Source organism: Mixophyes fleayi, chromosome 3, assembly GCF_038048845.1.
Source record: "Mixophyes fleayi isolate aMixFle1 chromosome 3, aMixFle1.hap1, whole genome shotgun sequence".
NCBI lineage: Eukaryota > Metazoa > Chordata > Amphibia > Anura > Limnodynastidae > Mixophyes > Mixophyes fleayi.
Window position 1 is genome coordinate 68921928 of NC_134404.1, and position 15584 is coordinate 68937511.

Here is a 15584-nt window from a genome sequence, read left to right on the forward strand (position 1 = left end):
AGCAGCTGTGAATGGAAGGGACCTCCCGTCATTCCCACCCACGGTACAAACATGTCCCCAAGTGGGACTGTTGTACACAGCCCCTCTGGACTCTCCTGTCCTAATTGGGACAGTTGGGAAGTTTGGAGTGGGGCCAGCTTCATATAATTTCTTGCTCAGCCATGCAGTAAGTTGTGAGTGTGGAGGAAATGTTTACTGTTATAAATATATTGAGCCTGGAAACTTATTAACGATTATCAATTGCTCATTTTGTACATAGAACTTGAACTGCATTCCTGTGAGTGAGGAGGTTACATTGTGACACGGGTGTTTTGGGGGATGGCGTGATGATAACAAAAGACCCTGATCCGGACATCTGTGCCTGGGATCCTTGAATAGAGAGGGGAAAAGAGAGAGCTATTCACATGCTAATGGGGGCCTGTATATAATGCTAGAGCGGGAAACTGTTGAAGGGACAGAATAAGAACAGAAACACAGGGAGTGAGAGGTTAGTGACAGAGAGTTAGAGAAGCAGTGAGATTTAGTAACATCCTGTGGTGAGGCATTTCTAAGCAAGGGATCATACTGGTATCATTTGAGGAAGCTGGATAGTATTAGCAGGTTACAATGTCTACAGCACCTAAGGACCCCTTGAAACTAACCAGTGGGAAACAAGAAAGAAAGGTAAGAGCTGCCCTCTGTGACAGGTTATCACCTGACATGGCACCGTCTCATACGGAACATTGATCAGATTATATATTACCTTACACACCACTTGACACACTTCACACACATACAGCTCTGGCAAAGCTTCGCACATGTCAAACTCAACCTGGCACTGCTAAATTACCAACTGGACTAGTACATACACATGGAGCTGAGCCGGGTATTTCAGAATCACAACATGCAGTGTATGCAATGTGGGCAGTACTTGGAACTGTCTTGTGTTAACTCATTGCTAAGCTAAGAGTTGGCTGCACAAGTATGATCTGTAGCAAACTATGTTACGCTCTTGTAGTAATATGTTTAAGTTAAACATAATGGCAGTCTTTGGCAAACCATGCTTTTTACCCATGCAATCAGTGACAGGGCTGCATCTAGTATTGATTATTTGCTGTAAACAATGGTGTCAAACTTCAACAGGTGTATATGTGAGCACAGTGACACCATCCATCTCTTAGTTTATTTCCATCTCTTGTATACATTAGATTATGGCTTCCCAAATACAGTCCTCGGGGAGCCCTAACAGTGCATGTTTTCCAGGTCACAAGTGACATACCTCCTGTGGATCCTTTACATTGTGTCTGTCAGGAATGAACACACCTGTGCTCCAGTAAGAAGATATGGAAAACATGCACTGCTAATTATTAGGCAAGAAAATGTAAATGTGCAAACAGCTCCAAGTATTTTAGGTGCTAAAATCTGTTTCTGATATAGATAGATAGATAGATAGATAGATAGATAGATAGATAGATAGATAGATAGACAGACATATATTCAGTGCTCCTCATGCTCCCTGGCCATGTGAATGGGCCAGTGACAGCGTGAGGTGCTGTCTGCACATGGTGCCTTTATATAACCCTCCCCAGTAGGCATCGCTGTCACAGCACATCACCCAGTCGCATCAAAATTCCAAACTCCTACCAGCCCTTACATTAAATGAAAAATATCAGTTTTCATTTTGACTTAAATTAATTAATCATAAGAATGTTGGGATATAGGGACTGGCTTTATTACCTGTAGCACTTTTGTGTGTATGAAGGTTTACAAACGCACTATTCCATAAAAGTGTAACTGGAAGGGCAAAATGTGTTCCATTAAAAGTATAGGATGAGCCCCAACCTCCGCCAAGTCATCCTGCAGAGCAGAAGTGGCTGTACACCCTTTTCCATAGGAAAGATGTGCTCTCTCCTCTCCTTTATTGCTTTTCAGTAATCGAGCTCTGAAAAATAACATTCTGGTCTTACACTTCTCCACAATACTAAGTGCATCGGTACTTTGCCTGTAATGCTTTAGTTCTGCACAACACCTCCCATCAGCCAGTGCAAACTTCCCCTCCTCAGCAAGTGCCGCCATCTTGCTCATAAATCCATGCACTTTGGCGTGCGTCTAGGTGCACTTGCGCAATTCAGGAGCACAACACCTCTAAAAAAATTATTCTGCACCTCTGCCTTTTACTCTACAAAAATAAGGCTCAGAAGTTACATATATATATAGAGCAAGACACTTTCTTGTGCAATGCAAAAACAGCACGTATGTCAGAAAAAATGCTTCAATATGAAGACATCCCAGGCATTTCTGCGCACACCTTTTCCTAAAGGGCTTGCTTCAATTTAAGCAGTTAAATGTCCAGATTTCCTGATAAATATTAAATGTATCTACTACCTTATAGCATTATTACATGAACATTTTTCTTCTTTCTCTACCTAGCTCAGAAAGCCGCTGATTGAACGCAAGAGAAGAGAGAGAATCAACTCCTACCTGGAGCAGCTAAAAGAAACTGTGATAAGGGTGTTTCACCTTGATGTAAGTGACTTGCTGTGTATGACTGTGTTCTATGTTGTATGTACAGATACTGCACTCACACTGCACACGGTTAGTTGAAAGTTATCAAGGCTCATGTGTAAATGGAGAAACAGGGCTGGGCAGTAAGTCACATAGTTAAGCACTGACTGTAAGTACTATACTATATAATGACTAGAGAAGCCTCTGCAAAATATTGCACAAATCAAACTTTACGATGGAACAGGCCATTTTCATATGTGATATTCTGTCCACATATTCGAGATCTGATTTTATTTGCCATTCCACACTGTAGGTTAAATTCCATATTTCATAGAGCAGGGGAAAAGATGGTGTGAACTTTTTGTTTTGTGGGGCACAAAGAGGGTTGGCAGCAGGTACAAAGTACTGTGGCCCAGTCCTGCCTGTTAGTAGAAGAAGTCACCAACCTGGTGTGGCCTCACCCCCTACGGTGACTATGGAAGGGGCCCAAGATGTTGCTGTCATAACGGAACCCAAAATTTTTCTTGGCGGCCCTGGTGGTGGGGTTGAGGCAGGACTGGAAATTCTGGGTGGTCCAAAAATTAAAGGAGGAGCTCCACAGCTACCATTTACCCACTTTTTTAAAAGTAAAGAATCACATAAATTGCAGTGATGCATAGTGACAGAGAAAGATTTCCATCAAACACTGCCTGAGCTTTAATCAGTCAGACTGGTAAAACCCAACAAGGCAACCACAACACAAACTAAGCAAGTAGAGCAATGGTCATACTAAGGTAATGGTAGACATTGAAGAGGGCAAATGGGATATAGGATAGGTAATTGGGCAAATGAGATATAGGATAGGTAATTAGACAAATGGGATATAGGATACGTAATTGGGCAAATGGAATATAGGACAAGTAATTGGGTAAATGGGATATAGGATAGGTAATTAGGCAAATTGGATATAGGATAGGTAATTTTGAACATGGGATATAGGATAGGTAATTAGGCAAATGGGATATAGGATACGTAATTGGGCAAATGGGATATAAGATAGGTAATTAGGCAAATGGGATATAGGATACGTAATTGGGCAAAGGGATATAGGATAGGTAATTGGGCAAATGGGATATAGGATACGTAATTGGGCAAAGGGATATAGGATAGGTAATTGGGCAAATGGGATATAGGATACGTAATTGGGCAAATGGGATATAAGATAGGTAATTGGGCAAATGGGATATAGGATAGGTAAGCATTACTTAGGTACTTAGGTGCTCCAATGAAGTTCAACCTCCTTGGAGAGTCCATTGGGCAAATTTATGCACATATGTGAATACTTCCTTGCTTTACAGTGAAGCACGTAGATCTAGAAGCTATAAGCAGAATGTTTGCTTTGCACTGCCTACATAAATGACCCTAACTGTGGGAGTCTCTCCCATCCATGTTGTCAGAGCTGCAGCAACGTGATTGGCTGCTACATCTTGGGAAGCAGAGAACTATTCTATTTCACGTGACTCACTGCTTATATACTCATTTTATGTACTATTGTGGCAGATCTGATGAACAAGTGTTCCTTGGGGTTGAATTAATGAAGATTACAGTTATACTGTAAATTTAGATGCTGACCTAAAAATCTTATATAAAAGTCAGTGTGCGTGTAAATCAGCAATAGAGATTTCTGCTTTGAAACTTTTTTCTTTGCATTTACTATACACTATAAAGGAGCTGTGAAAACATAATATTCAATATAATTATTTTCAGCTAATTCAAAACTGTGTAACAAGGTGATTTGCAGTGTCAATAAAACCATTTCAATTATCAATGCTGGTTAATATAAGAGCTTATTATACACTTATTCTGAATACCCTATTAATGGGTTCGCCCTTTACATCACGTTAGTGACCTGAATGAGCCCTCCTGTAACATTGACTAAACACACTGCTTAGTAGAACTCTTCCCAAATCTAAAAATATAGTTCGTTGGACACGCCCAACATGACCACGTCCCATTAAAGTGTGAGCATGGCCCCTTCTTGTGCATGCGCCATTCTCTGTCCTGACTGCAAAACTATCAATATTAAGAGGTGTGTTAAAGAGGATTTTATTTCATCTATTTTGTACCTCATAAATGAGGCCCGTACTGCAATACATGGGATGCAACCCCAACGGCTGTGCTCTGTTCTCTTTTTAGCAGTCTAAGCTGGAGAAAGCGGACATCCTAGAGATGACAGTGAGGCATCTGGAGAATATTCAGAGAAATAGATCTACAGGTGAGTGATTGTCCAGTTATATTAGTAGCAACTATTTTGTAGCCCTTTTTCTTCTTGTCATCAGAGAGAGCTGAATATATTTAACATATGTGAGGACAGCTTGATCACAACAATATAAGATATCCCTTTGTTTCTGGGTACATCAGCTTGTTGTACAAAGTTTTTTTTGTTGACAGTCAATAAATTAGTGATTAACTCATCTCTCAATTAATTTGATTTTGGTAAGATACCTAATGTATTATTATGTGTCCTGTTACATGACGAATAAACTTATTAATGAAATATCTTTATCAGAAAGTCAATCAGAATGTAGTGTGGCTATTCAAATACTTGATAAACCAGACTAATATAAGTAAAAACATGAAAGCAGCCTCCTACGATAGGACAAGGTTACACCACAACCGTTGTAGTGCAAAGATGTTCTGGCCAGAAGTTCGCTGCACTCTAAAGAGGATAAGATGAGATACGATCATTCAGTGTAAATAAATAGAATGAGGAGTTGTGTTCTCCTGGCCATAGCCATACTGCTGTCAAACTCTGAGTGCAGAACTTCCATTGTACTTTTGTTTACATGCTGCATTTCTGATGCACTGAACAATGTACTGTGGATTTACAAAGTACATGTCTTTTTGATGTGTGTGCTTCCTTTCCTTTCAAACTTTGGACACATTTGTAAAAATGTTATCTCATGGTGCAGTAACATCTAAAAATTATGATGGATTTTAGGTGTCAACTTCACCTTTTCATAAATACAAACCCAGTGGGCAAACATAAACCAGACTATTGTATACCTAATCAGATAAACAGTCAAGTTCATTACAATCATTTATGTTGGTATATCCCAATTTAAGGCAATAAACACTTTTATTGACCCTGTGTAATGTTCTTCCAAAGGTGAGACTTCCCAAAGTGTGGACATCCAGCAAAGATTCAGCACAGGATACATTCAGTGTATGCACGAGCTCCACAATCTGCTTCTCAACTGTGACTGGATGGACCAAGCCCTTGGTGCTCGTCTTCTCAATCACCTGCTGAAGTCTCTCCCCAAGGCCAAGGATGCAAAGCCTGAGCTGCCCTTCATTTGTGAGGAGGGTACTGGGAGGACAACCTCACCGGCTATGAAGGCTGACCCTGAGACAGAGCCACAAATTAAGAAACACTGCCCCTTGATGGGCTCATTGCAGATGTGGAGACCCTGGTAACCATGTAATGCCACCTTAGTGAAAGGGGCCTCATAGTCCAGACTGGGTAACGCCATAGGCAGACTCATCTGTTTTCCTCTCTCCTTAGCTTATCCACTCTTCAGTTGTCCCCTGCAGCTACACTGAGTATAGGAGCAGAGAGTGAACCTGCTGTTGGCCCTAGATTGTCTTCCATACAATATATATATATATGTATCTTATAGATATGCTTTGTTTAACACGTTGTGGTGCACACCCCATTAGGTGTACTAAAGACCAGGTGCTTCTGGCTGGAGCCCTATGTTTGTAGCCTGCATTGTAGAAGGCTTGTTCTCCCCCACTATTTATTACAGATCTTTCCATGTAACATTTCCATTCACATGAGTTAATTTACACCTTTCTGTTACTGAATAAAAAAATAATATATACAGCAAACTGTATAATGGTTTTGCATCTATAGCTTATAAGACCCATAAGTACCTGCTAGAGAATGATAGCTAGAATCTGATTGGTTGCTAAAGGCAACATCTTCAAATCATTGTCTGACCTTTATCTCCTGTAACATATGAGGAACACTAAAGTATATCATCCCTGACTTAGGAGTAGATTTATCAAACCTTCTAATGAGAAAAAGTGGAGATGTTGTCCATAGTAGCCAGTCAGATTATAGCTATAATTTATCTAGTACATTCTAGCAAATAATAGCTAGAATCTGATTGGTTGCCTAGGGAAATACTTTCACTTTTTATTTTTAGGCTTGATACATCTATCCTAGTAGTGGGCAACAGGTGGCCCACTAAGCCTTCACCTGTGGCCCCCAAGTCGGCTACTACCAATCTAATGCATTGCTTTAGCAGAGAATAAGGCAGATCCCAGGTAGCTGACTTCCATGTTACGTGGGCTCAAGTGACGCAGGCAGGTGACACTGCATAACGGAGGAGGAGGGAGTGCAGTGTGCGCTCCTTCCTTCCTCAGTGTGACCCTTTGTTTTCTTGAGTTGTCCAATCACTGATCTGTCCCTTAGTGTAATAACTAGAAAAAGTGACCATGTCATGGACTGGTGGAATTATCATTAAAAGAACATAGAACTGAACTGTGTTTTGTCCTTATATGTTTGTATGAAATATTCATCTACTAAAAATGGAGAACAGAAATGTTTTTGTAGAATCTTGTCAATACGAGCGGTTACTGCCTCTAAATAAACTATTATTGATTTTGCTGATATTGTAAGTTTTTATTATAGAACGTTGAGGAATTATACTTGGTGCAATTTAAGAAGTTTGTGCTATTTGAGAAAGATTACTGTACAACAAGCATTGACTGCAGAAACCATATTGCAGCTTGAATTCTGATGGGAGATCTTCTGCATTGTGTTTTAATAACTCTGGTGAATATGTTTAATGCATACTTGCCAACATGGGCAAGATGATTCCCGAGAGGTCCGGGTGCAGGTGGGTGTGTGGGGATGGGGCTCGAAGAATTGTGTAATTAGCCCCGCCCCCCCCCCCCAAAAAGGACATCACTACTCTGAACCAATAAAAAACAGGGGGCGGGGCCACGCGGGTGGGTCCATGGTGTCATTAGGCTCCTCCCCCTCCGTTTCGTTTACACAGTCGCCCAGGATCAGGGAGAATTGCCTGCTCTCCCGGGAGTAACTCCCAGAAATTCGTAGGCAACTATGGTTTAATGTTTTAATTCAGAGTCACACTGGACTATGGTCCATATACCACGTACACTACTAATGTCAAGAGCATTCCTGACCACACAGTGATGAAACTGTCAGTACAATTCATTTTATTTTTGCAAATGTGGCTATTTGAGCACCAGATGCATATTGCTACCCCAGATGACTTTTAGATCCTAATATAGGTCAAACAGCATGTGCTAACTTTTAATGTGTGTATCCTAAAAGACTCTGTAAACAATCGCTAAACCAGGAATAAATTATCAAGCTAACTAAAATCTTGTTTTTGCTCTTGGGCACAGAATCAGATGCATAACTGCAGAATATCCAAGTTCAGAAAGGAACATCAGTTTCTGCCTGTATCTCGCAAGTTTCTTCCAGTTAAAGCAGCAAAGTTAGTCATTCCCCTTACTGTCATGAATTATATTCAGTTCGATAAAGTTTATTGAATTTTGAAGCAAGTTTTTATTTAAACTAATATGTAAATGTTACCAACCATACTCCCTCTACAGATTACCACTAACAAGTATAGTAGTTATCATTTAATGATGCACACCAGAACATAAAACATATTGGGTCTCATATAGAGTTAGGAACAAAGTAAAAAATAAAGGGAGGTGCAATTTTTTATATAGAGAGGGGGCAAACTTAAAATGTGCAGCCAGATGTAGAGTTGATAGGGGGGGGGGGTGTCCTAGTTCAACTCCAAATTGTAGTGTTAAAACCAGTGCCAGATTAAGAGCCACATAGGCCTGGGGCTGAAAATAATAAAGGGCCTATTGTGAGAAGTGCCGTCCCACCAGAGGTGTGGCCAGTGGTGTGTGGGTGTGGCCAGTAGTGTGTGGTCGTGATCAGCACCATGGAGGGCATAGCTTGCATTTCCATCTAGCCACCTACATATCCCTCCAATCTTCCCTTATATAAAGAGTGCACCACTAACTGGTTCACACAGCATGTGTCCCCTCATGCCGGGACAAGCTCGTAGCAGATCAGGATAGTCCCCTAAAATCAGGACTACCCTGATGGAATGGGGACAGTTGAAAGGTAAAGGTATGTTATTTTATTGACCATTGAAGACAAAAATACAAACAAATGGCTGATCATTTTTATTAGAGAGTCGGCTTGGCACTTTTGCGCTTTTTCGGAATCAAAAACGAGGCAAAACATCATCGTTACAACGTCCGATCTCGGCTCTCGCGAGTTATGAAATCTATAAGTATCGCCCTCCACGGCGATCTAGCGCCATTTCACAGAGGGACCCAGAAAGGGTAGCACAGAGCAGTTGAGCAGCAACATAGATATAATTGAAAGAGGAGGGGGTAGCAGTGTTCAACAAAGTCTTCAGTGACATTCAGGAGAGCTCCATTGCTAATTGTCATTGCTGAAATACAAATACTAGTGGTGGCAGGTTTGGTGTAATTCGGCAGTCACATTCTACTGTGTTATATAGGTAACACACAAAGAGGAGAACTCCATTGCTCCAATGCTAATTCTCATTGCTGAAAAATACAAATACTAGTGCTGGCAGGCTTGGTGTAATTCTGCAGTCACGTTCTACTGTGTCATATAGGTAACACACAAAGAGGCGAGCTCCATTGCTCCATTGCTAATTGTCATTGCTGAAATACAAATACTAGTGCTGGCAGGCTTGGTGTAATTCTGCAGTCACATTCTACTGTGTTATATAGGTGACACACAAAGAAGAGAGCTCCATTGCAAAATTGCTAATTGTCATTGCTGAAATACAAATACTAGGGCTAGCAGGCTTGTCTTCCGAATTTGCAGTCAAAGTGTACGGTGTAATATAGGTTACACACAAAGAGGAGTGCTCCATTGCCAAGACTCATTGTTGAAATACAAATACTTGGGCTGGCAGTCTTTTCTTCTGAATTTGTAGTCAAATTGTACGGTGTTATATAGCTTACACACAAAGAGGCAGAGCCGGATTTAGACCTAGGCAAGATACTGGTTTGGGGCCCCCTCCATGAAACAATTCATAGCACTATCATCATCATCATTTATTTATATAGCGCCAACATATTCCGTAGTGCTTTAAAATTGGGGACAAACATAGTAAACTAATAAACAAACTGGGTAAAACAGACAAAGAGGTGAGAAGGCCCTGCTCGCAAGTTTACAATCTATTGGATTTTTTTGTAGCATACCATATATCCCATAGCAAAATTGAGCAGAATTGAAGCTAAGTGCCCCATGCAGCGACGGCACTCTGCCAAAGAAGGTGTGGCCATACAATTGGGGGCGTGGCTTGCATCCTTGGGGCCATACCTAACATGTGAAAAGAGCTAGGCCGCCCTCCTACAAAAAAAGACAGCTCTAAATAATTACTGAGCAGTCCCGTTTTTTTAAGTACACAAAATTTTCCCCAGCACACTGCTATAGCCAGCAAAAGACCTGCCATTTCTACTGTAGATAAAAATGCAAAAGTCTTAGTTGCACAAATTTGCAAATGTATGTTAAAGACACCCGCCACACCAAGATGCTTTTGCTAATAGGATGGTCCTAACTCTAAACAATGAGAGTCCCATATATTTGGGCCATACATATGTTTTTTAAATTGAGAGTTAACTTACCAAAGAGGTAGCCCAGAAGCCTCCAAACAGCAATTCAGTGCCAGTACCCCCTCTCAGCTACTGACACCAACATGCCTCTCAGACAAATACAGAAGTGGAAGCTGCGCAATCAATTTATAGGCTATAGCAGGTGCTTGAAAGGGTGGGGTTATCCTAAAAGGGGAATAACTTGACCAAGCTAACAGTGTCTGCACTCTCTTCACAGGTGACTACTTCGCTGGACTAAAGTACATTCCCCCTCAAATTTATTCTTCTTGCAGCTGCTGCAGTCTCCTACGTGCTGTTGCACAATCCCGAAAATGACCCTAAATATTTTGGGACACAGACAGCATCTCCTGCATGTCATTGTCATTTTTTAAAAAATTCTGTACCACCAAGTTGATTGTGTGAGTAAAACAGGAAATGTGAATTCCCCCCACTGTAATGCTCTAACAATATTGGTGGCGTTATCAGAAATCACATATCCTCAGGAGAGTCCAAGGAGGATAAGCCATGTCCTCCATACTCTTTGTTTTCATGTCTCCATTCATTTTGTCTGCCTTGTCTGTGTTTGTTTTACGTATGTCTTGTTTTATGTATGTCCTTGTCTTCCCTACTGTACGGCGCTGTGGAGCACTGTGGTGCCTTACAAATCTACAATAATAATAATAATAATAATAATAATATGCCTCTTAATGAAGCATATGATACACAGAGTAGCCTCAGAAAAATGTGATGTACTTGGGTACATGTTGCTGCTGTTCCTGCTGGTGAAAGCGAATCACCAACCCAGTGGGCTGTCACAGTCATATAATCTTTAGTTTGCCCAGTTCCTCTTGAAAACATATCTGTGGTTAAGTGTACAGCGGGTATTTACATTTTAATGAACCTTCTGGTAGAGGTGAGGAATAGCTTTTCTAGTAAAATGATGTTGTGATGGAATTTGGTAACGGAGACACAAGACCTCAAGTAATTGTCTAACACCAGCTGCATTAATAGTGGATATTGGACGCAGATCTTGCTAAGGATTGTTTAACAGTCATTTGTTGTAAACTACTAGTAGTTTTCTGCTTGGTCTGTTTCTGGGTTGAAGATCCACCCCCAGCAGTAGGAGCAGCAGCAGTGGGCCTAATGCACAAGGATTCTTCTGAGGAGTCCTGGTTAGGGGTGGAGTCATCTCCCATTAGTAACTTGGATGCAGGACTAACTTCGATTACTTGTGAGGATATTTATGATGAAGGTGTTGGGGGTGTAGATTGCAGGTGCTGGGATCTAGCTGAGAGAAGGGAGGTAATTGATGCTGGACTGCTTGTTGTTATTTTTTTAGTTTCTGATTTTCCTAAGAGCTTTCCATGAACTCGCTTCAAATGCCGTAACATGGATGAAGATCCTAGATGGTTGAAGTCCCTACCTCTACTGACTGTAGTTTTACAAACACTACAAATGGCTAGACAACTGTTGTCAGGATTTGGGTAAAAATAATTCCACACATAAGAGGTGGATTTTTTGGTCTTATGCCCAGGCATTACAATGGTCTTCTTATCACTAGAACTGCTGCAGTCTATGTTTGAAAGTGTATGAAAATTAGAGATGGGCGGGTCCAGTTCTCCGAGAACCGAACCCACCCGAACTTTGGGTATCCGAGTACCGAGCTGAGCAGCTCGGTACTCTCCCGCCCGTTCCGAATCCAAATCGAGGCCGAACGTCATCGTGACATCGTCGGATCTCGGGGCTCGGTTCTCGCGATACTTCAACTTTATAAATACACGCCTCCACAGCTATCCATCGCCGTTTGACAGAGGGAGAGAGCAGAGTGTAGTCATAGGCTGATTAGAGCAGGGACAGAGAATACAATATTGTTCTTGCAATTGCTCTTACCAAAATCGCTAGTGCAGAGAGGACGATAGAGGTTTATTATTTTTTCTTAATATTTGGCACTCCCCAGCGCTAATTGTACATTGATATTTCTGGCTGTCAAAAGTCATATCTGTCAGCAGTATCTACTAAATAATTTTTAGCACTCCTCAGTGCTTTTGGGGTGTCCTCCCTAATTGTGCATTAATATTTCTGGCCGTCAAAAGTCATATCTGTCAGCAGTATCTACTAAATAATTTTTAGCACTCCTCAGTGCTTTTGGGGTGTCCTCCCTAATTGTGCATTAATATTTCTGGCCGTCAAAAGTCATAACTGTCAGCAGTATCTACTAAAAAATTTTTAGAACTCCTCAGTGCTTTTGGGGTGTCCTCCCTAATTGTGCATTAATATTTCTGGCTGTCAAAAGTCATATCTGTCAGCAGTATCTACTAAATAATTTTTAGCACTCCTCAGTGCTTTTGGGGTGTCCTCCCTAATTGTGCATTGTTATTTCTGGCTGTCAAAAGTCATAACTGTCAGCAGTATCTACTAAATAATTTTTAGCACTCCTCAGTGCTTTTGGGGTGTCCTCCCTAATTGTGCATTAATATTTCTGGCCGTCAAAAGTCATATCTGTCAGCAGTATCTACTAAATAATTTTTAGCACTCCTCAGTGCTTTTGGGGTGTCCTCCCTAATTGTGCATTAATATTTCTGGCTGTCAAAAGTCATAACTGTCAGCAGTATCTACTAAATAATTTTTAGCACTCCTCAGTGCTTTTGGGGTGTCCTCCCTAATTGTGCATTGTTATTTCTGGCTGTCAAAAGTCATAACTGTCAGCAGTATCTACTAAATAATTTTTAGCACTCCTCAGTGCTTTTGGGGTGTCCTCCCTAATTGTGCATTGTTATTTCTGGCTATCAAAAGTCATATCTGTCAGCAGTATCTACCAAATAATTTTTAGCACTCCCCAGTGGTTTGCGCTCAGAATGGATTCAAAGCAGTCCACATATGATCTGAATGAGCAACCAGGTTCTGTCACCAGTCCTGATGTTAGTGTTCCCAGTACGTCATCTGGCCAAGGTGATGTCAAACAACAGAGTGTTTTCAAATTAGTGCAAAAAACAAAAACCAAAAATAAAATTTACTGTATTGAAGCGAAAAAGAAGTGTAACTGAGCAAAAGTTAAGTGACGATAAAAAAAAAATTGCAAGCATGCCATTCTACACACGCAGTGGCAAAGAGAGAATGAGGCCTTCACCTTTGGCTATTAGTGGCAGATCCCAAAAAGTTACCCAGCCTACAATTGGTGCACAACTACTGTTACGCGTCAAAGCCGAGCTGCAAGATAACAGTGAGGCATTACAGGAGAATATTTGCTCTGATTCACAAATGACAACAATCCCTGTGGAGAGTCCATCCAACAGTGGCATGTCTAATCGTGAGCATTCTGCTGATGTGTGCCTTAATAGCCCGAGTGTAGCCGGTGATACCCAAATTGAGGATGCCACTTTGGAATTAGAAGAGGATGAGGGGGAGATTTGTGTAGGCGACGAGGGCGCTAATGATGATGTTGATAATTATGATGCAGACAGATACCAAATTGCCTTTCTCAATTTCTATTTATATTCTAGCTTATATAACGGCTGAATAGTTTTCTATTTTACTCCTAGTGGAGAGAGGATTTGATGCAGACAGATACCAAACTGCCTTTGTCCATTTCAATTTATATTGTACAGTATATAACGGCTGAATTTCTTAGTATTTTATACAAGTGGAGGGGGGCCTAGAGAGACAGAAACCAAACTGACTTTCTCCATGTCAATTAATATTGTACAGTCTAAACGGCTGGATTTTTTGGTATTTTATACAAGTGGAGGGGGGCCTAGAGAGACAGAAACCAAACTGGCTTTCTCCTTGTCAATTAATATTGTACAGTCTATAATGGCTGAATTTTTTGTTTTTTTAAAAAAGTGGAGGGGGGCCTATAGAGACAGAAAGCAAACTGTCTTTTTCCATTTCTTTACATATTTAACTATAAGTGTAGGGTGTAATATACATCCAAAGACGATGGCTGCATTGCCAATATGCATAGATGGAGAGGAAGACAATCTGTTTTGTGTGTAGAATAAATGAAGGCCTACCAATGAAGAATTAAACAGTTTTTTTGGATGATTTATTACCTCAACAATTAGATTACTTATCTCTAAAACAGTTGGAGCACTAAATTGGGTTATTTTAGGCACAAAAACATGTATTTTCCAACAAAATAGCAAAACAAAACCAAACAAAACCAAAACCAAAACCAAAACACGCAATGGCGGTTTTGCAAAACCAAAACCAAAACCAAAACACGACGGTAATCCAGATCCAAAACCGAATCCAAAACCAAAACACGGGGGTCAGTGACCATCTCTAATGAAAATAATATTGTGACATGTGAGGTGGTCAAAATTGACTGCAAATGACTTGAAATTAGTGTTATTGAGGTTAATAGTAATGTAGGAACAAAAAACAAGCAAAATTATGTGATTTTAGCATATTTTAGCTATTTTTCTAAAAAAATACAGATCCAAAACCAAAACCAAAACACACGAGGTCGGTTTTGCCAAAACCAAAACGAAGCTAATCCAGATCCACAACCAAAACCAAAACCAGTTCACGGGGGTCAGTAAGCATCTCTAATTTTTATTTGAAAAGTGCTTTAACAGAAACGTACATGAAAATGCATTTCAGGATTTTAATATTGAACAAAGTACAGAGGGCTGAAAACTTAAGATAAATAAATAAATAAAACTTGAATCTATGTATAAATATATATAAATACAGTGTCTATTGTATCTATCTATATTGATCCTATTATATATATATATATATATATATATATATATATATATATATATATATATATATATATATATATATATATATAAACGTTCACTGTACACTTTATTAATCATACTTGAACACCTTGGGCTTGAGTCATTAAGGCAAGTAAAGCAAAAAAAAAATAGTAACTTTTCACCTTGGCAAAACCATGTTGCATTGGAGGGGGAGGTAAATTTAAAATGTGGGGACAGATTTATAGTTGAGGTAGAGCATGTCCTAGATCAACTTTACATCTCTGTGTTAAAATAAATCTATCAAGTATTTGTGTCCTACATGAAAAAATAGGCAACATGGTTTTGCCAAGGTGCACAGTTACTTATTTTATTTTGCTTTACTTTCCTTAATGAATCAGGCCCATTTTGTCTAATGGGGATGGTAAGCGCTCCCTGAATATGATAATGCTGTAGCTTCTTTAATATATATGTGTATAGATTCAATATATAAAAACAAGTAAGAAGCGCAAATCTGGCTAACCGGAAATGTTGATACTGAGTTGTCAATCAGTTTAAATAAATGTTTTAGAGAACATATAAATATAGAAGGATGTGTGAGCAATAAATATGATGATAATGACAATGAAAATATATTAAATAAACCTAAAAATAAATATAAAAATAAAAGTAAAATAAATGACGTGAAAATTTATAATCTACAAAGCAGACACTTAT

The 15584-nt window shown here is 39.9% G+C and overlaps 1 protein-coding gene across 1 annotated transcript; it reads left to right on the top strand.

The window, feature by feature from the left end:
* The first annotated feature begins 321 nt into the window (after window positions 1–321).
* LOC142142681 (transcription cofactor HES-6-like) lies at window positions 322–7137 on the top strand. Its single transcript, XM_075200533.1, has 4 exons — window positions 322–663; window positions 2410–2505; window positions 4660–4738; window positions 5633–7137. The coding sequence occupies exons 1-4, from the start codon at window positions 607–609 to the stop codon at window positions 5938–5940; spliced, it is 540 nt and encodes a 179-aa protein (XP_075056634.1). The 5' UTR covers window positions 322–606; the 3' UTR covers window positions 5941–7137.
* The last annotated feature ends 8447 nt before the right edge of the window (window positions 7138–15584 follow it).